The sequence below is a fragment of the Calonectris borealis genome, chromosome 11 (genome assembly GCF_964195595.1).
Source record: "Calonectris borealis chromosome 11, bCalBor7.hap1.2, whole genome shotgun sequence".
NCBI lineage: Eukaryota > Metazoa > Chordata > Aves > Procellariiformes > Procellariidae > Calonectris > Calonectris borealis.
The window spans coordinates 3,307,579-3,331,415 of NC_134322.1; the positions used below are offsets into that span (position 1 = coordinate 3,307,579).

General features: G+C 52.6%; 1 protein-coding gene and 1 long non-coding RNA gene across 4 annotated transcripts in view; both read left to right on the plus strand.

The window, feature by feature from the left end:
* The first annotated feature begins 568 nt into the window (after positions 1-568).
* LOC142086594 (uncharacterized) lies at positions 569-14,620 on the plus strand. 3 transcript variants are annotated; one of them, XR_012675193.1, is made up of 5 exons: positions 569-762; positions 6,472-6,634; positions 6,892-7,166; positions 11,226-11,346; positions 11,475-11,672. It is a non-coding gene; the product is annotated as an uncharacterized LOC142086594 (long non-coding RNA). The 3 variants fall into 3 exon arrangements; XR_012675191.1 differs by having other exon boundaries at positions 11,226-14,620; XR_012675192.1 differs by lacking the exon at positions 6,892-7,166 and having other exon boundaries at positions 11,226-14,620.
* A 5,788-nt stretch (positions 14,621-20,408) lies between these two features.
* Positions 20,409-23,837, plus strand: part of IGDCC4 (immunoglobulin superfamily DCC subclass member 4) — a 103,154-nt gene continuing 99,725 nt past the window's right edge. The window contains exon 1 of the mRNA XM_075159783.1: positions 20,409-23,011. Coding sequence (XP_075015884.1) covers positions 22,906-23,011 — 106 coding nt within the window. The 5' untranslated portion in view covers positions 20,409-22,905. The remainder of the gene's footprint in view (positions 23,012-23,837) is intronic.

Sequence of the window (23,837 nt, forward strand, 5' to 3'; positions counted from 1 at the left end):
TGGCCAAGATGGGCCAAGCGCCACGGGGGACGAGGTGGCCCTGGCACCAGGGCAGAAGGACAGAGGGACCTGTGTGTGGCGGACGGGCTCTGCCGAGAGAAGAGCTGTCTCTTCACACAGTCACCTCACGCTTGGCCTCATGTATGTCTTTGTGAGCAGTATGGGCTTTGCAGGCACCCCAGTTCTGCTTAGTCCAAAAGGGCTGGGGGGCTGTTGAGGGCAGTCACGATTCATGTTTTTACTCACTCGTTCCTGATTTTTCAGCCACATGGAAGCACCTCTTGTTTTGGTGGCTTTCAGAAATATGCTGGTAACCAACCGTGTGTTGATATGTAGCATGGTGTCTCCCTCTGCGGGTTTGTGTAGGCCCTACCATAACATGGCAAAGGTTCCTCAGGAGCTTTCAGCAGCCCTTGTGCAACACAAGCCAGAACACGAGTGTCACACCAGCAACTGGCCGTGGGCTTTTGGGTTGTGGCTGGTGGTGGGACCCGCTGGTGCCTTTGAGCTGGATGTGCGGGTATGTCCTCATCACCAGAGAGCCAGGAGGGACGGGTATGTCCTCATCACCAGAGAGCAGGGAGGGAGGTTTCTCCAGATGCTGTTGTGCCTGGAGGATTTTGTCATGGCAAAGCATTTCTGTCCTCTTCCAGGTGCCCTAAGGCCTCGCGATGTCCTGCAGTTTGAGGTGGTATAAGCAGGGAGAGCTACAGCCGCCCTGCAGCCGCCCCTTCCATGGCCATCGGAGACGGAGGAATCGAGGTGAGCTTTCAGCAGTATCACTTAACACAAACTCTGGTAGTTCTTTGTGGTAGTTGGAAACAGTAATGGGTCTTAATCCTGGAAATGTTAATATTGGAAGCTCATTTTCTGTCTGTGCTGTCCTGCTGGTTTATAAAATGTTCTTGCTCTGCGAGAGCGGAGAGTCTGGCTCATGCTGGCACAGCCCTCTGGGGCTGGGCTGGAGGTGGGGCAAGCCTGAAGCTGGGAGCAGCTTCAGGAGCGAGCAGCAACCCCGTGGCAGGGACAGCTCCTGCTCCAGCACGGGTGCTGTGGGCGGGGGCGCGTTCCTCAGGTTGGGCTTGATGAATTAGCAGCTCGCCGCGTTTCCACGTCGTGCTGACAAACGAGCATTTGTGTTGTCCCTCTAATTCCAAATGACTTTGGAAGACAAGTTGTGGTCTTTTAAGTAACCATTTATCAACCCGTGTTCAGAGAAGAGGAGGAAACCAATTCCATGAGCCATTAGGCACTCCCGCTCTCCACCTTAATGCAGCTGCCCGTTTCTTAAGCTCTGGAGACCGGGGTGGGCTTTGCATCAGGCGAGGCACCCGAAGCCTTCTGCTATGGCCAAGTATCCTCATTTGGGTGGCAATTATTTTCCAATTATCATTCTGCCAAGCGCGAGAGGCCGAGCCCCATGTCGGATGCTCTGCGTGGGCAGTGCTGGATCCGCACGGAGGAGTTCAGCGGAGGAAGGATGGGCAGAGGCCAGCAGACAGGGGAGAGGTGACCCAGCCGGGAGGGACGAGCTGATCCAGGCCACTGCGGCTTTGCCTGTTTCCTCTTCCCATCCCTGCAAGCTGAAGGGCAGTATTAAACCCCATTAATTCCCCCCGAAAATGTAATCCCCTGCCCAACCCACCCTGAGTATTTGGGCAGAGCTGCCTCTGACCTTCCATCACCCCCAGTGGGGTCTGGGTTCGGGTGCCTTGCTGACAGACAATGGAGGTGATTGGAGCGGCGTAGCCTTGCGTGGGGCAGAGCTGCTGCAGGCACCCGGCCCTTCTCCTTGTCCTCCCCATCGCTTCTCTCAAGGGACGTGAAACTGAGCGTTCCCAGAGTCTGAAACACTCTAATCAAGAGAAACATGAGCTGCAGCACCCGGCCCCCTTTGCAATGCGCGGCGGCCTCGGTACCGAAACACATGGTGATTGTTTTCTTCTGGTGAGCTAAGAGATAGTGCTCAGACCCCAGCTTTATATAAAAGCCTAAATTCCTGCGAGAAACCCGATGCCAGGGCCTGGGCGAGTTTAACTGCTCTCAGGATATTTCAGCAGGTGGGTTGAACGGCTCCTGCTGAGCTCTGCGTCTCCCTGTCTCTGTAGCCACCCCTTGCACAGGAATAAACACCCATTAAAACCCTCACGCTTTGATTTTAAAACACAAGAAAGGCCCCAGTTAGACCAAAAAGCAGTCGTGGCCTTCGGGGAAAGTGCATGGCTTGGTGTGCTTTGAATTAATTTTGCAGGGGGGGGACACAAAAGCTGCTGTCGTGCCCCATCCTGCACTAAAGAAGCCACCAAGGGCGCTGGGCTGTTTCTGACTGCATTCTCAAGCCTACAGGGAGACGTTCGGCATCGCTGGGAGCTCTTCAGTGTTTGCAAAAGGACTTCAGCAGGAAAAGAGAAAAAATCCCTTTGGATGTACTAGCCCAGGAGGTTTTAACTTAAATTCCAGACTTTTCTGGCTGTGTGATCTGCTTGTCCTGTCTTTGTCGCCCTAAATGCAGACATAAATAACATTGGTGCCCTACCACCTCCCGGGTGCTCTGGTGTGGGACCTGCCGCGAGGCTGGTGCGGGGCAGTGGGGTCTGGCCAGGCACGATGGGTGCTTGTACCTGCTTTACATGCCTGCAGCTCTAATGTCGCGCTGGCGTCGTCGATGGGGAGATGTCCACATGCTCCGGGTAGAAAGACCCATCCTAGCTTTCATGGGCATCATTTTCAGGGCGCTTGGCTTGCCTGCGGCCCCCAAAATGCTCCGAGGTGCTGGGAAGGGCCCGTGTGTGTGTGCAGGGGGTGTAGCAGGGGAGGGCTTGTCCTGGCGTGCGCTCGCACTCCGGCTACAGCAGCAGCCCGGCTGTGCACAGCGGGCTCAAGGATGCTGGGAGAGCCCTTCCTTCGCTTCACTTCTTTTCCTCTGAAATTCTAGGAATCTTTTAAAAAATGTTCCTGTTTCTTGGAAGAGAGAAATCTGTTTCCCATCATCCTGGCTGGGTCAGTGCCTGGGGGGGCTATTGGGGTGCGGGATCCTGCCCTTCCCTGTGCACCTCCATCCGCCGGCACCGATGGCGGCTGCAGGCAGGGGAGCGGCAGGGGCCCCCCTCGGACCCGCTCCCAGCCCCACCTTGGCCGCCGGGCGAGGAACCGCGGGAGCAAACGGCTGCGGCATTGCAAGTCGCCCTTCGACTGCAAGCGCCCTGCCAACTCGTCGGGCTTTTCAGCGCCCGTTTCTCCCCATCCCTGGTGAGATGTCAGCCGTGGCACCTTACGAGGCCGCTCGCTCGCCTGTTCGAGATGAATAACCAAGGTTCCCATGGAGACTCATCCCTCCCGCCACATCGGTGCAGCCGGAGCACTTCACAGCCTTTTCAGGCTGCAACAAAACATGTTTTCCACCACGTCTTAAAAGGGGGGGTTATTTGCAATTTGGCGAGCTGGCAGGCATATGTGCTTTCTGTTGCTCGCTGCTAGAGGGAGCTAGAAAATACCCCGGTGTCGGGGAAAGGGCTCGCCTCTGCTCTGCACCGTGCGGGCCTCGGCCCAGCGGGGCTTTCCCCACGCTGCTCTTGAGCTTCACGTGGCCACGGCACAGCAGCAACTCTGAAATCCCGAACAGCAGCCGCCGTTGTGCTGCTGTCGTGGCTGGTCCGTGAAGCGATGCTCAAAATTGGTGCAAGAGGGCACCTTCGCTTGCTCTGGCTGGCGCACGTTGAATCCTCCTGCGTAAGAGGGCAGAGAGTCCTGGTTTGGGGTTTGTGAGGATAAGATATTTGCTCTGGAAAAGCTGCTCCCTGCCGGGTGACTGCTTTCGGCATCATGTCCTCGTGGTCCGGCCTGAGCCCTGCTCCTACACGAGGTTCACGGTTTGCAATCCTTAGTGCTTGCGCCCGTGGAGGTTTCTGAGACCCGAGAGAAAGGAGTGAAGATTTAGCAAAGTCCTTTCAGGGCTGAAGTCATGGTTTATTTTTAATGTTCGGGGTCATAGTGCTGGTCTGGGACAGCGATAAGGGGAAAATCTTTCCTGGAAGAACTTACAGCCTGGGTAAAATAAACCCTCTCTTCACCTTATGGGATTAATAATGAAACTGCAAACAGTAGCTGAGATTGAAGGGCTGCGTTTTCCTCCCCGGCGTCGAGTCTTTTCTCAAGGTGATCATCCCCCAGGCTCCCTGCCAACAGGGCTATGAAGAACCGGCGCCGTTTAACTCGGGCTCCCCGGGACAGGCGCGGGCCATCACGTGTTGGCCCCGCGAGCTTTCCCTGCTCGCTCCCCACGGGGCGCTGCCGGGCTGGCCCCAGCCGGGCTGTGCATTTCCCAGGGAATTCCCAGTTTCAGGATTTCCTCTCTTAAGAGCAAACAGTGAAGAACTGCTCTGGCAGGCGAAATCCTGGAGAGAGGAAAACTTGAGATGTTGAGCTTTGAATTAAGCCTTTTACAGTGGTGCTTGACAGCGTTTTAAGTTGAAAACTTAAAGCTTGTTTGAAAGGGAAAGTCAAACTTGCAGGAATGGAGCAGAAACAGAGCCCCTGGAAGCTTTCTCCAGGTTGTCTTTCAGGCAAAATTTTGTCTAAATAGACATGTTGTCGTACAACTTGACCTGGGTTATGCTTTAACTCCCACGTGCAGACTCGGAGTCTCTGCTGCGGGGCAGCCAGCTCTGCTGGTGGCCGCCTCCACGCGGCTCCATCCCGGGGGGTGCCGGGCTCAGGTCCTCGCTCGCCGCAGCAGCGCTGGGTCAGCCTCCCGGGAAGGACGGCATGGAGCTGCCGGATAAACTCCCAACCACATCCCCATCTTCCCGGGGCTTCCTCCCAGCTCAACACCCCTCCTGGCGATCACAGGGTGTCTGGTATTTCTCATCTTCCCAGGGTTTCTCATATTTGAACATGGCTTTCTCTAAGGGTTGCGTTTCTTCAAGCAAAGGTATTTTCTTCAGGGATGCTTTCAGAAAGGCAGGATAGCAGCGCCGCACGTCGGCTGGGTGCTGTGTGTCTGCAGCAGGACGGGGAGCAGGCAGTGTCCCCCCCGGTGCCGTGCCGGGGCTCTCGTCCCGCAGGAGCCTCTGCACGTGGTTCCTCCCCACCCCAAGCAAACCCCACAACCCTCCAGGGACAAATCCTGCCCCGTGCAAGGTGCCACTGGGGCTGGTCTGCATATTTGGGGTCTGGTAGGAGGCGGGGGGGGCTCCGAGCTGCCTGACTCATCCTCGGTGAGGGAAAGAGGCCAAAAAACCCCCTGGAACCAGCGTTTTGTCTTGGACTCGGCTCTCATCGCTCTGCTCAGCAGTGTCTGTGCTTTCATCAAGGGCCGTTTTAGTCCCGTGTCCATGAGAAGCCCTTCCAGGAGCTGCGAGAAGCCGTTTATTAACTTCAAGCTACTTTTTGCTGAAAAACGTAACTTAAAAACCAAACAAAAGCTTGCAGAAACGTGAGAGCTGAGGAAGGTGCCCAGCTGGGGCAGGATGCGAAGCGCTGGGAGGGAGATTTCGTGCAGCAAACAAAGAGCAGCTGCGGCTTGGGATTTAGAGGGCGGACTTTGCAGGGCATCGTCTTAAGCGTGTGCCCCGTCTCCCTGTGGGGAGGGAATTTGGGTTATTTTGGGGCAGGTGGGCAGCGGCAGGGTTCGGCTGAGGGCTGTGGCCGACCCCGAGCGAGATGTCGGAGACGTCACCCTGCAGCCCTTAGGGCCACCCTGCTGTCCGTGGCAGGGGGTGAGGGGATTTCCAGGGCAGGTGTTGGGCTCGAGGAAATTTCTCCCACGTTTGGGGCCGGGTGGGTACGTCGTGAAGCGGGTGTTTGGCAGCACCTCAGCAAAACCTCCACTTGCTCTGTCCCTGCCGTCCTCCCGGCCCCGGGGCAGCCAAAACTCCTTCTTCTTCCTCCAGACTTGCAAAGCCCCTTTCAGCCTGGGTTTTTTTTTCCCAGCTTCTTTTCCCATCAACAAAGCTATGAGGGCTGCAGAGCTCGTCTAAGAAGGAAAACCAACAGCAAGCAAACAATGACCAAAAAGCATCGAGTTGGAAACGTGCAGGAGGAAGGGGGGGTGGTGCGGGGCCGGGGCAGCATCCCGCTCGCTCGGCACTCGGTGCCGCGCTGCTTTGCATTCTGCGTCGGAAAAAAAGCCCTTTTGCTTTTCTAACAATGGTTTTGACAATTCCCTTGTATCGTCCCCCCCTTCCCTTTTCCTTTTCTATTCTACTTTAAATTTCGTTAGAAATAGATGAGTAAATACCGTGTACATTTGTGTGGGAGCTTGCGGAGTGGTGGCTTGCGGTTTTATGATTTTCCCCCCAGCTGTGATTCATTGTTTTTTACATTTTTTAATCTATTCCCCCACACCCCCTCCTGCTTCTCCCTTCCTCCTGTGCAGCCCAGCAGCTGTCGTTATCAGTGAAATGACTTGACATTATTTTGCCGTACTTTGTTTCTATTCATTGATTTGTTGAATGAAAACTATTTCTCCAGGACTGACACACGAGATTGGAGCCTTTCAAGAAGAGGCAACTCTGCGGTATAATTTGCTCCAAAACAAGCAGAGCAAGAGCTCCACATTAAAACAGCCCGGCTGAAATCCCCGGCCTCTCCGTGCCGTGATCGTGCAGAAGTAGTGGCTACAAAACCTACAGAGGTATTTTATAGAAAAAGCCTCTTTCCCCGCCGGGCCCCACAGGCAGCCCTGCTGGGTTCTTGCTGGAGGGAAATTTGGGGGTTCTCTAGGGGTGGGGATGCCGGGGGTTGTGGGTGGGGAGGCAGGTGCTGGGCAGCAGGTGTCTGGGTGCAGATGAGCCGTTCCCCTCCCCACGGTGAGCACAGCGGTGCCGGAGCAGTGCTCCTTTACCTCCCCTCTTCCCCGTCCCCTGTGAGCACATCCCCACGTCAATACAGGGCATCCAGCAACAACGACCCCCTGGACCCCTCCCGGGACCCAACAAGCCTGGAGAGAGGGTTGCACATCTCCAAAAATAGGTGTCTGCCTCGTCCCCAGCGAGAAGCGATGGACGTCTGCAGGGAGCACATCCCTGCCAGCCTGGTTGCTGGGTTTTGTGCGTTAATATTGAGGATGACGCTGGATGTTGAGGTTGCAACATCCATGAGGTTGCAACGTCCGCGGTCGAGGCTGCAGCAGGTCTCGGGATTGATGCTCATCCCCAGGAGGACCGGTGAGATGCACGGGGAAAGAGGTGCTTTGCATTGCTGTACGGACAGAAATAGGGCTGGAAAATACATCTGGTTTTTACATTGTTCATACTCGGGTCTCCAGGTTTGGGGTTTTTTTTAAACTAAAATCACAGCGGCCATTGCCCGCTGTGATTTTAGTTTAAAATAAACCCCAAACCTGGCCACTGTCACCTAAAATGACAGAAGCTGGTTCCCTGCCAGCGCTGCTCAGAAAAATCCCACATCTTTCGCTCCATCAATACCATCCGCACAGCTTGAAGGACAGGTTTTGCCTGGGGAATACGCTCTTGTTTGAGGGATTCGGGATCCCTTTTTCCCACAGAGCCCTGGCTCCTTTCTTCCCGGCACAATCAGCCCTCTTGCCGCTTTTCTTCCCTTTTCTTCCACCCGCTTTCCCACATTCTGTTCACACCTTCATGAATATTCAGAGGCCATTGGCCATATGAAGCTATTGAGAGCTCTTGTTAACACTCCTCCTAATGACGGGCACCTTCAATAGAAAACAAAAACACAGATAAGAGCTTGTTAGCGGAGACCCTTGTTCCCCACCTAACAAGGTTTCCATTGACTCGGACACTTGTGGTGACACATTGCTTGCTCTCGCTGTTGCCTCTTTTGATTTGCGACTGGCTTTTACGGAGGGTTTTTTTTTCTTTTTTTCCTTTTTTTTTTTTTTGTTTTTTATTGTGCAGTTTTAAGCTAATTAAGAAAAAGGTCAGGTCTCCTCAAATAATGAGTTACGGTGCTACAATGAGCCCGGGGAGCAGCGCGCGACGCGGCCCCAAATTGGTGGGCGATGGGCTCGCACGCCGCAGCGCGTGGGAAAGTTGTGCCGCGAGTGGCATCACCCTGCCCGCGCCGAGCAGAAAGAGCCGTAGTTGGGTCAAGAGGTGATTAAAGCCCGACGAGGGGCTCTGAAAAGGGGCTGAGACCACCCGCCGCGGTTCCCAAGGGCTCTCCGGGTCCCAGCCTGGCTGGACATCCCCGGCGGCCAAAGCGTTGTCCCCAGGGCCATACTATGGGGTGACTCTTCCAAAACACGACCAGGCTTCTGCGCTAGCATTGCCACGCTCCCGAGGTGCTCCCGGTGATGTTGCTCCCGATTTATGGCTGTATACAGAGAGCAGAGCCCCGTAGCCAGGTCCCCAATGGCACCGTCTGTCACAGGGCTTTTCCCCGGGACAGAAATCCCATCCGGCTTCAGCGACTCTTTTTTTCCATCCTCCAACTGTGCTTCGCCTTCCTCCAGCCGTCACCGTTATCTGCCAGGCTTTCATTAGGCTGGGCCCACCCATTCGATACCGCAAGGTGCCTCGCTTGTTGTTGTTGGTTTTTTTTGGCCACACCTCATTATTTCTGCTATTATTAGGCTCTCGCAGCGTTGTTTGTCATCTTGTCAAGGCCCCCGAGTTTCTATGGATACTGCTCCCCTAAGTGGCCACGCTATCAATTAAGACAGCTTCGTGTCTGAACTCTTCCAGAGGACTTTGTGAGATCCGGAGATAATTTCCCTGCAATGCTCTGTTCGTTACCGAGCTGCCTTTTCAGTAACGACCGCTCGGTCAGAGCTCAGGGTAGTCGGGTTTTCTAAGCGTTACCAGTGTCAAAGGCAGGATCACCTGCCTGGCAAGTAGAATTAGATGGAGGGTGATGGGGTTAATAATAAACCACCAGATATTTTTTATATACATATATATATACACACACACACACACACTCATATATATGTAGTATATAAGCAATAATGAGATAACCATCATAGTGGTGGAAGTAAAAGGCACCAGCAAAAAAAAAACCTGCCATGGAATAAAAGGACATTTGCTTTATTGTGCTTTTTTTATGACTCTCTGGGAGGAGGGAAAGCCTCTTTTTTTCCTTCTTAATGCCCTGCTTGAGGACAGACACTCGTGCGAAGCCGAGTATTTCTTCTGAAAATGAGACTGCTTGAAAATTTCCAAATACAGCAATTAAACTTGTTTTCCTTATTGAAAGCAGCATGAGCAAGCAAAACGAAAGACCTGTCGTTCTCAGTGGGAAAAGCAGGCAGAGGAGGATCGCGCTGGATTTATTGGGACTTTACTGGGAAGAGGCTGAGCACAAGGAGCGGCTTCGCCCATCGCCTGGCGGTTTCTCACTCTCCTCTCGACGTTTCTTCCACACCCAATATGTTTCCACGGCCAAATTTGCTTCACCTACTAAATCTATTTTGCGGCTGATGTGGCGTCTAGCAGTCCTGCGGGAGCCGGCGTTGTCTCCATCCTTGTACCAGCTCATTTTTGCCCTCCCGCAGGGGTGGGCAGGACGGGGGCACGTTGCTGGAGGGATGCGAACTGCTGCCCAGAGAGCAGCCTGTCCCGCTCCCCAGCTCTCAGACAGCCGCTTCATTTTTCTATGCCCTTCTGCAACCATAAAATGTTGATATTTAATGATTTCTCAGAAATATCAGGAGGCTTACAGCCTTTCAGCTGGACAGCGAGCCTGAGCACTGTCTGCATTTACTCTCTGGTGAGAATTAGTGTCTGGGGGCAGGAGGCGGCAGAGAAAAAGGCTTTGATTTGGATTTGAGTTTTGGCTGATGATTACAATTCTTTATATGCTCTAAACCAGTTTATCTATCCCTAGGTGGATGTGTGCTGCCAGCAGTGCTATAATATCCATTGAGGGCCGCCCAGAGGTACAAGGAATAAACTCATACGTTATTAGCTAATACAGGAAAGTGATTCGATATGGGTCTCAGACGCTGGAGTAGATAAATAGGATGATAAATGTTGGCATTAGCAGACGTGACTGACTCCTCTGTCTCTGTGATTTGGTAGTGCCCAGTAATTAAATAGTTGGAGTCTAATGTGTTTTAAACTAGAGCCGCAGCCTGTAAATCACGGAGATTATGCTCTTCCCCGCTGTGCGCTCTCGGGGTCGGGAGGAATTTCCACTCCCGAGCGCAGCTGTCCACGGGCTCCGGCTGGGTATTGCGTCCGTCGGGACTGGGAAAGGCAGCACCGGCCCCGCTGCTGGTCCTGGGCAATAAACCCATTCCCGGAGCCTTTCCGTCCCAGCAGAGCATCGTCTCCAGCCCCGGAAGGGTCCCAGCCCCGTGTCCTTTCCATCTTGGGTTGTCTCATCTGTTCTGGCTGGAGCAGCTTCGTGCCCCCACGCACGTGCAAACGCACCTGAGATCACTGCAGACCCTAAAACCCAGGGTGCAAAACATCCCGGCGGGACGATTTGCTCCCGAAACCCGTACTGTGTCGCTGGGAGAGCATCGGCCCCTTGGGCTGTCTTTGCTTTCAGACATGATTTTCATGATTATTGTTTTTGATGATCCCAATTTTATCATTGTATTTACACTGAGGTTTAGTTTTCTTTGCAGCCAGACTATTACCTTGCACTAAATAAAATGTTTGGTCTTTTTTAATATAAGTCCAAGACAAAAACCCAGCTATTTCCAATGCAGCTTGAAGTGGCACTGAACTAAAAGTTACTTTTTATCTTTATACAAACTAGTTTTCATTTCTAATCCTTTTATTGGCCAGACCTGATTCTTCTGCCAGAGGCTGGTTATATTACGCAGGGTTTCTCCATTAACATTTAGCAAAGGACAGATTTAAACATTTCCGTGCCATTCAGCCATTTTACACCTTTTAACACTGTTCCTGGATTAGCTCAGGCTTTCATTTGAAAATTTCTCTGCGATAACTCGCCACACATCCAGCAGACATCTCTCTACAAGAGACCCGCTATAATGACCCTGCCCACATGCAGAAATGCTGCCTGGAACCACAGCTGTGATAAAACCTATCCCCGCTCTTCCTGGATATAATTATTTTTAATAAAATCTATTTGTGCCTCAAATTCTTTCCTCTTCCAGCTCACACATTTTTAAATAAAACAGGTAATTCTGCCGTATTGTTACAAATTATGGTCCCTGAGGTCTGTTCTGCAGCGGTCACGAGAAACTTTCCTCCGACGGGAAGGATAAAGATGGGTTCTCCTTCTGTTTTAGCGAAAAGAAATGTTTCTTCTACTCTTTTTATTAATAGAAGCTGGTGATCTTCAACCCACGGCCTGAAGCAACAACTAATACTGCTTGCAGCAAGGTGAGCAGTAGGTTAACAACCGGTGAGCAGGAACGATTGGAGAGGAGTGTGTGTTTTGGAAAGCGTAAGGTGTAACCCTCCCTGCCGGGCTTTGCAGGGAGCTTGCTCATCTGTAAATCATCCCGTGGCTTGTTTTTTCCATACGCTGTCGCTGTTCTGCCTTCCAGCTTATTTTTAGCCTCCCTGTTCCAGGTACCGCTGTGATACACGACCCGCACCGACCCGAGGGGCTTCACCCTGCGAACGGTCGTGCTCGGCTGCCCTTGGCCAGCGGGAAGCCGAAGGACACGGGGACCTTCAGACTCGCCCGGCTCCGTGGTGGGCTGCGGTAGAGTTAAGGATCATCCCTCTTTCCCAAGTCCCACGGTAACCTCCTGCTTTCCACGCCGTCGTGCCCCGTCCTTCGAAGGGAGGCTGCTCCGGGGCCCCACGGGTGGGATACACGGCGGGCTGCCCACGGAGCAAGGGGATAAAGTTTTACAAGCTGTTGCTGAGGGTTTAAACGAAGGAAGATGGGAGCTCGTAGCTTCCTCTGGAGACACGCTGTTGGAGCAGAGAGGCTGTTTCGGTACGAGCTGGGGGCTGCTAAAAAAGATTTCGGTAAGTGGTGGCATGGACCTGGCAGAGCTGTCGAACCGCAGTTGCACAAAGGAACCACGGGGAAGTTTTTCCCATGATGAAACATCTCTGGAAGGAATGAATTCCCAGCCCCGAATGACCGACAGTCCTGAGCTTTGAAGAGGAATGAAAATGCCCAAATCCTGTCCCCCTTGGAGCTGGAAGTTTAGGTTTCCTCCTGTCTGGTCCCCTCCTAACCAGAGTCCCCCCTCCTTCAGCTGTCGGTGCCTTTGGTGGCTAAATGCTTTTCTTTTTTAGCATAAATATAAATGACTCGAGCGTGGTGTGTGGAAAGCAGTAGAAGCCACCTGAGCTGATACAAAAGGGATCAGGATCTTTTAGCCGAATGAGCTGGTAAATGGCAAATGCAGCTGGATGTAGACGAATGCAAAATGATAATTGGGGGCAGCGAATGGAAAGAAGGTGTATAATAGCGGGGGCACATAGAAAGTGTAAAGCCAGAGGGGGGAGGCAGGGGTTACTGCAAAAAATCCTTGAAATAATCTACCTAACGCTGGCAGGAATGGAGTAACGTACCCCCCAACCCTGACATACATCAGCAGAGGCGGCGGTGGGGTTCGCAGAGGTTTCCCGGGTAAGCAGCCAGCCCGCGGCTTTGCAGCAGGAATAGTAAATGTGGCCGCGGCCGATAAACTGCTCCTTACAGCACCTTTGCTCTGGCAGACTCCTGTAAAATAGCAAAGATGGATCATTTCTCCAAGCGTGTTACAAACGTCGCTGAGTTAATTCATTGGCTTTTGTGTGTGTGGAGTGGGAAACAGGAAAGCAAAGGGGTTCGGGTTTGCCTGCAGCCGTCTTTTATGGTCCAATCAGCCAATTTTCTGTGTAACTATAATAAATCACGGCGACAGACACACAGGATGGTGTTGTCTTTATGTAATTATTCCATAAATTGCCCCATTTTCTCCCCTAGAAAGCCCTCCCAGTTCCTTCCCTTTTCTTAGCTGGAGAAGGTCGTTATCCTGAACACAATAAGACAAACGCGTTTGAAGAACTTATTTTGTAAGCAGAGGGTGAAGAGATGGAGCCTGCTCCTTTTTCCAAGGCGCGGCTCTCGCGTGGCTGTTTGCTCCGAGGGGGGATTTGCAACGCAAGGGAAACAATCTTACAGCTGGGGAAATCGAGCGTGAACTCCAGGACTGAAGCAAAAGCATCTCACTGAAAAGCCAGTCAACACAGAGCCGAGCTGCCAAGGGCGACGATGGGGAGAGCAGCCGGCGGGCTGGGGGACGGGTATCGGCAGGGGCGAGCGTGGCTCTCCCTCCTCCTTTAGCTCTGCATTTCATTTCACCCGGGCTGTGGATTAGGGGTGTCTCCTGTACTCTCTGTAATTAGCTTCACCGTGGCGTTTGGCTTCTCTGCAGAAAAACACTTTTTTTTTTTTTTTACTATTTTTTTCCTCCCAATAAATTTGGAAACCCCACGCCGCGGTGACAAAGGGCAGCTTTTGCATCTTTAAGTTGTCCCTCTGCAAGCGACATTTTAGGGCCCTTTGGCTTTCCAGCTGCTGCAGATGGCACCCATCACTCAGCCCGACAAAGCCACCCTGCTGAGTGGCACAGAGGCACTTCCCACCCCAGCCCGGCTCCTTCCTGCGAACGGCACGCTTTGCCGCAGATTTGCTTCTGAGCAGCTTTTAATTCTCTTCCTATTCCTTTTCCACTCCCATCCCCCGGCTAACTACTGCTTCAGACCGCGTAACGCGCCGAGCAGAGCAGGTTCTGCCTGCAAGAAGCCAGATAAACTATTCTCCTGTGGGCACTTGCAGTTAGAAAACCCACACAATTTGTGAACGGCGAGACTTCGGGGACCTCTTGGCTTGGCGAGTGTTTTGATAAGTTGAGCTTGTGTTGTTGCTCCCTCCCCCTGCCCTGTAGAAGAGACTTTTAAAAAATACAGCAAGTGGGAAAGCAAAAAAAAAAAAAAAAAAGACCTTTTCCCAGCAAGGATATAAAACCTCCATCAAAGCGGCCATGTCACTAGAGACCCAAAGCTAATAAGTCGATCTTATGTCTGTATAATAAACTCATTTATTAGGTTTTTATTTTAAGAGTTGGTGGTATTAATTAGATTGATATGGCCCATAAATCACTTGATTTGGCTGAGCCCTCAGATACTTGTAATTTAAATTAATACAAGTGCAGCTTAATTAATCTGATTAAATCCTGGGACAAGCAATGTACTGTTTGCAGCATCCAGGAGTACGTTACAGGGAAACCGCGTATTTTAAGGTAACGCAGCTTCTTCGTCGGAGGGTCAGACCGGCTCAGCTGGTGAATCAGGGTTCGAGAGTGGAGCTGCAGAAGGTGCAACCCAAAAAACAGTACAAGGTGCGAGGTGAGAAGCTAGACCTGCCAAGCCAGGCACCGCTCAAATATCGTGAAGCCTGGGGCTTGCTGGGGCTCAGTGCAAAAGGGAGGTGCGGTACAGCCGCTCCGGCTCTGCCCCGAGACCTGGCAGCCGGGCAAAGCTCATCGCAGCTTCAGGGCCAGGCGAGGAGCTGAATTGCACAAACTCACAGCCTCCGCTCTGGTTTTGGGGAGTCCTGGTCTTCTTTCATCCTTTGGCACCAACAAAAGAAGGTGAGTTTAAGCCGTTAGTGAGCACAAGCCACGGCCTGATCTCCTTTGCGGTTGCTATCTTGATTTTTTTCTGCCTTGTTCCCCAGGGCGCTGGCAACGAGCAGACCAGGACGAGCAAACAGAGCGGGCTGATGCGGAGGTAAGTTGATGTGCCCCATCCGAGACATACCCGCTCCACAATTCCCTTCCCAGCGAGACTATTTCTCCTCTGGTGATGTTTCTGGATACTGGATCGTGGTAGTGGGGATTTTATTGTGGCTGAATGCACCCCCCGTGGGATATACATTGCAGTGTGTTCTTGCAGGGATGCACCCATCTGCTTCCCGGCGTTGAGGCTTACTAAACCTTTACCAGGCGAATAACACCAGACACTCGACCTGTGTTTCCATCTAGTTTTTTCCAGAATGCTCTGGGCTGACAGCTCTCAAGATTGATGTTCCCTATCTGTGCAGCCCAGACAGCTGCCGTGCAGCCTTCTCCCTACGCTCCTGCTAATTTGCCTTAATCCCGAGTTTAAGTGAGCTCCCCAATGGCTAAGAGTGGAATTCAGACCCCGCGGTCCGGCCCAGCCTTGGTTTCTCTGTTGCCCACAAGCGGTCCACGTGGGACGGTGGCACAAGTCTGATACCCACCGGTTCCCCAGAAGCCGGATGAAAACCCCTTCCGAGGAGCCCGCAGCACCTTTAGCAGGAAGCAAGCCCAGAGCTTGTGCAGCCGCAGGTTGTTTCCGTTAGAGTACGGACGCCATAAAATATGTTTTCTTTAAAAGCGGGAGATAATGCTATTATAGCAGTTGGATTAATCTAATATTCTCCTTCATCTTCAAAAGGGAATTGCCTAAACAGCCAGAGACACGTTTTATGAGTCCTTCTCAAGGGCTATCAATCAAACTTTCCAAGAAAGGCATTGATGCCCGTTTTGCTCACGAGAGGGAAATCAGATTCCCCACGGCTTTGCTTTCAGCCTGCTGTAGCCTTGCAGTGCCATAGCTGCATCGCAAACGGTCTGGACAACCTTTTCTTCTACCGGGCCGGAGAAAAACCCACACGGAGGAAACCTGTAAGAAGAGAGGGAAAACAGCCCAATTAGAGGCAATGATCTCTTAGCTCTCTGCCCTCTCTCCCCCCTGGATGAAGCAGATGTAAAACAATAGCTTTATTTGTGAAAATTTTAATTGGGTAGTTCAAAGGAAGCAGCGGAGGCTCTTTTGATCTCTCGGTGTGTTTGAATGCCACGTTGCAACAGTGCCTGCTGGCCACGGCGCTGACCTCTTGTGTTAATTAGTGTTTATCTGAAATCGAATTAGCTCACAATTGGGAGAAAGCAGAGTGAAAATCAGAGGATAATCATAGATTTGTGTGATTCTCAATTAGAGATAAAAGCGGGTCTTTGGCTGCTGAGTTGACATTAAACAACTCTGAGAACATTACATTTTTGCTTTGTTTTTCTAATACTCTTCGTCAGATGGTACTATTTCTCTTACTAATACCCCGTGCTGCCTTCATCTTTGCTGAGTCTGCTGGTTCGCGGTGCTCATTGGAACTTAAACCATAAACCAACACCGAACAATGATGCATTATTTATAGCAGACCGAATGCTGTAAGGTTGACAATAGTGCAAAGCTGCTCTTTCTTGTGGTCAGTAATCCATAAATAAATACATCATCTATTTAGGTTTGCAGAACTGTCTGATGGACGGGAATAGCCTGCATTATACAACCAGGGCACTGAGGACGCTGTGAAAGCCAGCATCTGCTTTGGGTGCAAACTGCCCATTTCTGAGTAACAGCATTGAAACTCTTTATGTAGCGGGGGGTGTGAGAGCTGCCCAGCCACCTTCATGGTGCCCATCTGTGGGGCTCTCCGGAAGGTAAAGGGGTTCTCGATGCAGGAATAGAAATGCATGAAAGCATCAGGTTCTCCCGCTCTGTGCAAAGTATTAGCAAAGGACAGGATTTTATAGCTAAAACTATCTCAGGAGGCAGGTATATGGTCCCAGCTTCTGAGCAGAGACAGAGACATAGCCAGAGACATAGAAGTCAAACATCTGTCCACCATGAACATCTGCAGACCTTCAGCATGTTGGACTGGAATGAAATCCCATTCTCAGATCAGCTCCAGATCCCAAAGTTTCCAGGGATGGTTTTATTCAAACCTTGCCTTTTGCTCCTAAGCTAGCTTCAGCTGACACCAAGCTAAAAGGTGGACCTTGCTGCTTGCACACGCAGCGTGCTCATCAGCGCGGAGCAAGGCACTCCGAAAATAACCCGGTGGCATTTGTCCTTGGGTGCACACCGCTATATTTTCTGGGGTTAGCCACAAGAGGGTGGCATGATGATGTGCACCAGGCAGCTTCCCTGCTTTGGCTGTTTCGCTTCTAGCATGGCATTTTATAGCCAGCTCTGTACATCTCATAAAACTTCGGAACAGACCCTTGTTTTTGGCACGTGAACGCATTTCCCACTACAAAGGAGCCTGACGGGTGTTTCTGAAGGCAGCCCCGACTGCGCAGTATTCCTTGATGTTACATGTGTTCTTTATGCCTAAAACCAGCCTTAGTTAGTAGGTACCGTAGCAGCGTATAAAATTTAGACTATTTAGGGATCAAAACTTTTATTGGTACTTGGTAACTGCTGTAAGGAGAAGTCCACAGATGTCGTTTATGAGCAAATATTACTTTTCATAGTCATGCATGTTTACAAGACAGTGATGTTCTTATGCAACAGCTCTATAACACGTCGAGATGTTTCTAGTGGGTCTTTATTTGATTATAGCTGATGGTGAACAAGCTGGTTAACAAATACACACAAAAAAGATTCACGTGACAGCAAGGGAGGCTAACTTAAATGAAACAGATTCATTTCATCTAAAATCTACCCAGCCTGGATTGTCTCAGCATGTTTTTCTAAATCAGACCTTCAGTAACCCAAGCCAAGTGACTCGTCTCGAATAACGAATCAGCCGATGTGTCTCTGTGTAAGGCAAGTTAGCATTTGATTTTGCAAAGCCTCACTTGGCTGACAAGTCCCAGTAAGAGCAAGGAACAGGGCACAGGGGACGGCCAGGTAGCGATACAAATCAAAGAGACAAAAAAAAAAAAACCACTCCAAGTGTTATGTGCAAAGCTTTACAAATGCTAGAATTTGTTTACCTTCCATTAACACGATAGCTTTCCGTGTGTAGACAGACAGAGGATGATGACACTCAGAACACACTTAGCCTCACTGCTGTTGCACAGCCTGGCACTCATCTCAATCAAAATTCCCCCGTCCTGGATCCGTGCAGGTTTCTGCAGGGTGCGAGAGTCCCTGCTTACTCGCGTCTCCGGCTGTAGGGCCAGGGCCCTTGTTTGCAGAAATCCCTTTTGCCATGAACATATTTTAAATACAAGCTTCCGAATCTCATTACTTGCTGTCTTTTTCTCTTCCATTCGTTTTTCTCCTAACAATGCACCTGCCAATATCTGCCCCTGAGCTCCATTTTAAGTAGCATTTTCCATAGTTAATGTCACACTCCCGCTCCCTATCCATCTTTGGCAACTGCCGACCGCCTGCAGCAGGACCAGAGGAAGAGGGAAAGCCCTCCCTGGGTATAACAATAACACAACACCCATTCCTGGAAGAATGATGAGATAGGCTGTGTAATAAATATTTATAAGAGCAAGCATAATGAAACGAATGTGTAGTATACTGAGGGTCCCTTAGGGTTTGGTCATCACATGTTTTTTTCGTCTTTTCTTTCTTCTCTGTGATACAGAATTGTCCTGATGTCCCTGGGTTGTCGAGCAAATTGCTTATTGTGTTGCTCACTTACACAATGCATGTTATTATGTGCAACCAGCTGCTCCTGTTTGGCATTGCTCGCACATACAGAACAGGAGGCTACCGTCACTTTTCTCGTCTGGAAGTCAACGTTCCCTCTAGCGCCGAAGTTGCTGCCAGACCAGAAGAAGTCTGGCAACGAAGCGAGTTCCTGGTGGTAAAGGTCCCTGGGAGACTCCTTTTCTGGGAAGACCGAGGTTGCAGTTTTGCAATGAGGTTGAGCTGATCCAGCTTCGTGCTGCCGTTGAAAGCTTCCTCGTGCCTCCGTCTGTATATTCCCATTGCTTTCCTTGTGCTGGCACTAACTCTTGGGTGATTGCACGGAGAGCTGGAGCAGGGGACTGATTTTGTTGCTATTGTTGTTGCCAATTAAGTTTTCAGCACCATCATCCTTTCCTCTGTCCAGCTCTGGGCTCATTCAAGCACTAATGCCATCACAAAGGAAAGAGCAGCCAACTCTTCCGGTAATTAGAGCAGCTTAAATCCGTCATAAAATGTCAACCTCAGTGTTCAGACCCATCTGGAGTCAGAGATGGTCAGAAACCAGAGCAAGGCTGTATTTGAGGCTGGGACGTTTAATCCTGCTTGGGAGAGAAAGAACCTCAGCATGGTCCCAAACACGTCTCAGGCAGACCCCTGCGAGATGGGGGCCGAGTAGCTGTGGGCAGCACGTCACATCTGCCAAACTGGAGGGCACTAACCCCCGGGGGGATGCTTTCGCTGAGAAGGAAAGCGCTTTTGAACAAGTGCATCTACAAAGGCTTCACCGTGCTCTAACTTCAGAGCTATAGGGTCTGGCAGCATGGGGATTTGTGTCTGAGCGGCTGTTCCTGATCAGTGCTCGGAGGGAGCATGCTCAGTCTGCAAAGAAAGTGCCTAATCCAAATTGAAAAAGTCCTCTTTAGTGTGAAGTAGATTAAACTAAAAGCATATAAAGCAACCTTCGCCTGGAATAAGAACATCCTCATTGTAATTTTTAAAATAGCTTTAAATTGCTATCTCCTTCAACTTTGAATTAACTTCCATTTCTTTCATTTGCTTTAAGTGCTCTGACCCTGGACCACAACTTCTCGATGCTCTGAACCCCAACCCCCGGAGGCGGCCAGAGAGCATTTTCAGCGGTAGGATTCAGACTGAACCTAGAACGGGGATAATACTGTGCTGCCTTTTTAACAAAAACATGCAATGTGCTGTGAATCTCCTCGTTCCTCAGTGCTTCCTCTGTGAAATGGCTTTTCCTTATTCTTCGGGTTTCCTTTATTTTTTGGGGGTCTTTTTTGGGAGCAAGCATTGTTCTTTACCTGCATTTGTTTAGTGTTTTGCACAACTGGATCTCGGTAGTCTGAATCCTGCAGCTGCCAGCTGGAGTGGACATGGGCTGCCTAGCGTGGGTTTGGAGAAATTCTGGTTCAGAAACCTCCGTAATTCATGCTGCTGTGCTGCGAGGCCTCTTGCATCTATGCCAACCTTTCAAAAGCATGGATCCCCCCTTGGCTACAGGCTGGCTGCATGGGAAAACTCCTGCTGAGTTAGATAAATTTAGAGCAGCTTTTGCTGGATTTCCCTAATGATCTCTTCATTGCTGGGATCTTATACAAACCAAGAGTTGTGTACGATATACTGTCCATATACCTGACTCACCAAAGATTTTTTTTTTGAGCACAGAAATAATGTCTCCCGAAGGGGGAACAAGAGGCTGAACTACAAAAACCTGCCACTTGCTGCTGCTTCTCTTTGCCATTCACACTTTCTCAGCTCCAAGTACCAGAGGTTTGCAAGTATTGAAAGGTAGAAAGAAACTCCTCGCCGACAGGGAGGGGAACATTGGGGAGTCTGCAGCACATAAGTGGGGGCTTTTGCTTGCTGTAAGTATTGGGGCAGAAATGCCATTATCTGGGGAAGGAATGTCCCTTCTGTTGGCACAGGTCTGCTGTCACTTCGTTCTTTATGGACTTACAGCCAGGGAGTTATCCCATCTTCCCCGAATCTACAAAGTGGCTCTTTCTCCAGCGCTGCAAGAAGTCAGCTCGCGCCCGGCGGGCGGCTGGAGCAGCTGGTGCCTACCCGGGAGGTGTGACACCAGGAACACCTCCCTGCGTCCACAGGACCGGCTCCCGCGAACGCACGCGCCAGCCAGCGTTGGCTTAAGTTGTGAAGGAGTCGCCCTGCGGAAACGTTGGTTGTCGCGAGCTCCGTGTGTGCCGATAAGCGCGAGAGGGGTGGGCGGTGGGGACTTGGTGTTACCCTCGCAGAGTACGTGTGTTGTCAGTGTGAAAGGAGCTGGTGCTCTGGGCCACGTTACTGGCGCTTCCACAGTTCAGGGGCTTTTGCTAAGTCTTTTTTTTTTTCTTTTCCCAGGGATAGGTATTCAAGGAATATATCTGTTGCAAGCTTGTGTTTGTCAAAATGCTGGTTTGATTCCTGTTCCCACTGACATGCAGGAAGACGAAGAGGTGCCACGGCGGAATCGAGTAACACTGTAGTGTCGGGTAGGGAGCAAAGAATTAGTCCTGGGCCTTTTGATTTCTAGGCTAGTGCCTGCTTCTGACCTGGACCTGTTGGCAGGGAGTGGCTCAATGCCTTAACACAGGCAGGTGCCGTTAGTCAGTGTGCAGTATTTTGCAGACCAGTAGCAGTTTTCATTACTTATATTATGCCAGACTTGCCTGACTTTTAGGTAAAGGTTTCCTTGCTTAAGGAGAGGGAGAAATGTCCAGGATTTGAGGAAAAAAAGGCAGGGGTGTGTCTAAGAGCAAGCCACTGGCAGACACAATGAGGAGACATTCCTCTACAGCCTCGTTAAAGCAATTTGACAGCACCTTTAAAACCACCTCACACAGAGAGGAGCAGGTGGGAAAGGCTCAGAGAGAAATGAGGGTTTGTGGAGGTTGTTAATCTTTAGTTCCACGCTGGAGTAATGCAGAAGGGAGCATGGCTGTTAGTAGCCCCTTTTCTTCCCGCAGGGAGGTAAGTGTATGGATGGTGCAGGAATAGGGTCGGTGGATTTGCTGTGGCCTTATTACCCCCCTCCTTCCCAGTGAGGTGCGCAGCGGGTGGGCCCTGATGCTCGGCAGAGCCTCCCTGCATGTCTCTGTCTGGGGCGGGGGGCTGCTGGATCCCAGGGCTTGTCTGCGCTGACAGTGCCAAGTACTAACTCACAGTTGCATAACTCGTACGCACAGGAAACCTGTTCCCACCACGCAGCCTTTCTGGTTTCATTTAAGTTTTTATAGTTCATTATACAAGCTAATAAATAGGAGGGTCTGGATTAAAAAGGTTTCTTTTTTCATATTCTGCATAGCTGGAGCCCTCTCTGCATTCCACACTGCTGTGATAAAACATCCCGGTATGCCGGGCAGCCTCTTCTCCTTTCGGGGGCCAAGCAGACTCCCTCCTACCCACTCCGGATGCGGCTGCCCTTCTGCTTGGCGCCAGCCGCCACTGCCAAAAGAAGGGCTTGGTGTCATTTGCCCTTAGGACTAAACCTGCACCTGCGGCTTTACATGCAGACACGCAGCCCGACTTTGTGTCTGGGACCCAGCCAAGCTGGGGAGGCTGCGGCCGCGGTCTCCTTCTTTCAGCACCCTTCAGCTCCCTGTCTTATTTCCACTGCTTGGCAGATGGGTCCTGCCTCTCTCCACAGTGACGGGGCGTGGACAGGCTGCGCCATGTATTTTATTTGCTTTATTTTAAACACAGACGAGAAGCATAGGCTGGACTGATGCCCGAAAAGCCCAATGAACGATATACACCTGAAGGAGTTGTGCTTTGAAATGGGCCCCAGCGGGACTGCAAACCCACGGGGATATGGTCACTGGTGCCTGTTTGCCTCTGCGGCCCAGCCAGGCTGCCGCCCCACCTCCTCCCCACAGACACGGGCCTGCGCCCGCCGACACCAAGGCCTGCGGGAGGGCGGCCATCACCCCTCGGGCAGCCGCCAGCCCTCGGGCAGCCGCCAGCCCTCGGCCGGCTGTGGCGGTGCGAGCTGCCGGGCACCTCGTGCCTGTCCGCCTGTCAGCGGAACGCGGCCGGTGGACGCCGCGGGGGGCTCCCGCAGCCCTGACGGGACAGAGGGGCTGGCAGAGGTGTGTGTGTCCCCCTCCCCGGGCACCATGAGGGGGAAGACGACGGCTGGCGGCAGCGCGGTGTCCTCCACACTCACCTGCGGCAAAAAGGAAAAAAAAAAAAAACACCTAAAGAGAAGGGGGAAAAAAATTAATAAAAAAGCACATAAAATGTTTATAACCCCCCGTTTGCCAGCCTGGGGAGCTGCCGGCCCGGCGGAGGAGCCCCGCACCTGCCGCGGCAGCCCGGCCCCGCTCTCCCCCCCTCAGGAAACGGGGCCGCTCCCCCCGCCGCGGGCTGGCAGCAACCTGTTGGTCCCGCCGCTGTCGAGGCGGGCGGGAGGAGCCCCCCTCGGCTCGGCGGCGAACCCGCTGACAAAGGCGGAGCAGCGGCAGGCCAGGGCCGCCCCCGCCCCCGGCAGCGGGGCCCGGCGGCGCCGGCGGGCAGCGCGGGGCTGGGGCTGGGGCGCTCGCACAAGATGGCGGTGGGGCGGCGGGAGAGCGCGCTCCCCTCTTAGATGCGACCGCGGCGGCCCCTGCTCCCGGCGCCCGGCGGGGCTTACATGGCGCTGGAGGACCTGCTTTGTCTCTGCTTCTCCGCCCTCGCCGTCCTGGCCGTGCAAGGTGGGTGAGGGAGGAGGGGGTGGGGGCGGTCCGTGCCCCCGAGCCCACGGACGGTCCGTGCCCCCGAGTCCACGGGCGGTCGCGCGTGGGGCCGCGGCGCCACCTGCCCTTACACCGCGCCCCGCTCGGCCATGGGCAGCGGCCGGCTCCCCGTGGGGATGCGCTCCCCGGTCGGGACCCTCTCCCGCGCCGTTTCTCGCCCCCCCCGGTAGCAGCCCTCTCTCCCCCTTTAGTGGCCTCTGCCCCCCTCAGTGGCCGCTTCCCCCATCCCGCGTGGCCATTTTTCACACCCCCCCCCCCCCCATCCCCTTCTCTCCCCCGGATGCTTTTTGTCCCCTTGAGTCGGGCGATGTCCACATTTGTGGCCTCAACCCACGTCTGGGCCTCCTTTGGGGTCACCTTTTGGGGGTGACACAGGGTGTCCCCCGTGGGGAGCCCCTCTCAGAGGGCCGGACTAGGCGGGGGGGAGCGGGCCAGCAGCAGCGACCCCCGGGCCTCTGCCTTGCCAGCGGCAAGTTTCCTCTGGAGGGACAGCCGCTGCGCCAGGCCGGCCCGGGGACAAAGTGCTTGTCCAGCGTGGGGCTGGCCCGGAGCAGGCCCAGGTGTCTGGCAGGGCCATGGTGGGGATGGCCGCCCCTCGCCCAGCTCCCACCAGCACAGGACGCGTGGGTGGGCAGATGTCCCGTTGGTCAAGGAGGCGACCCAGGAGTAGCTGTGCTCCTCGCGCCCGTGTTTTGCAACGGTTACGCAAACGGCTCGGTGCGCGGGTACACGTACGCCTGTCGCGCTTGCCGACTTTTTGCATTTGCCGTCGAAGTTTGTGTCG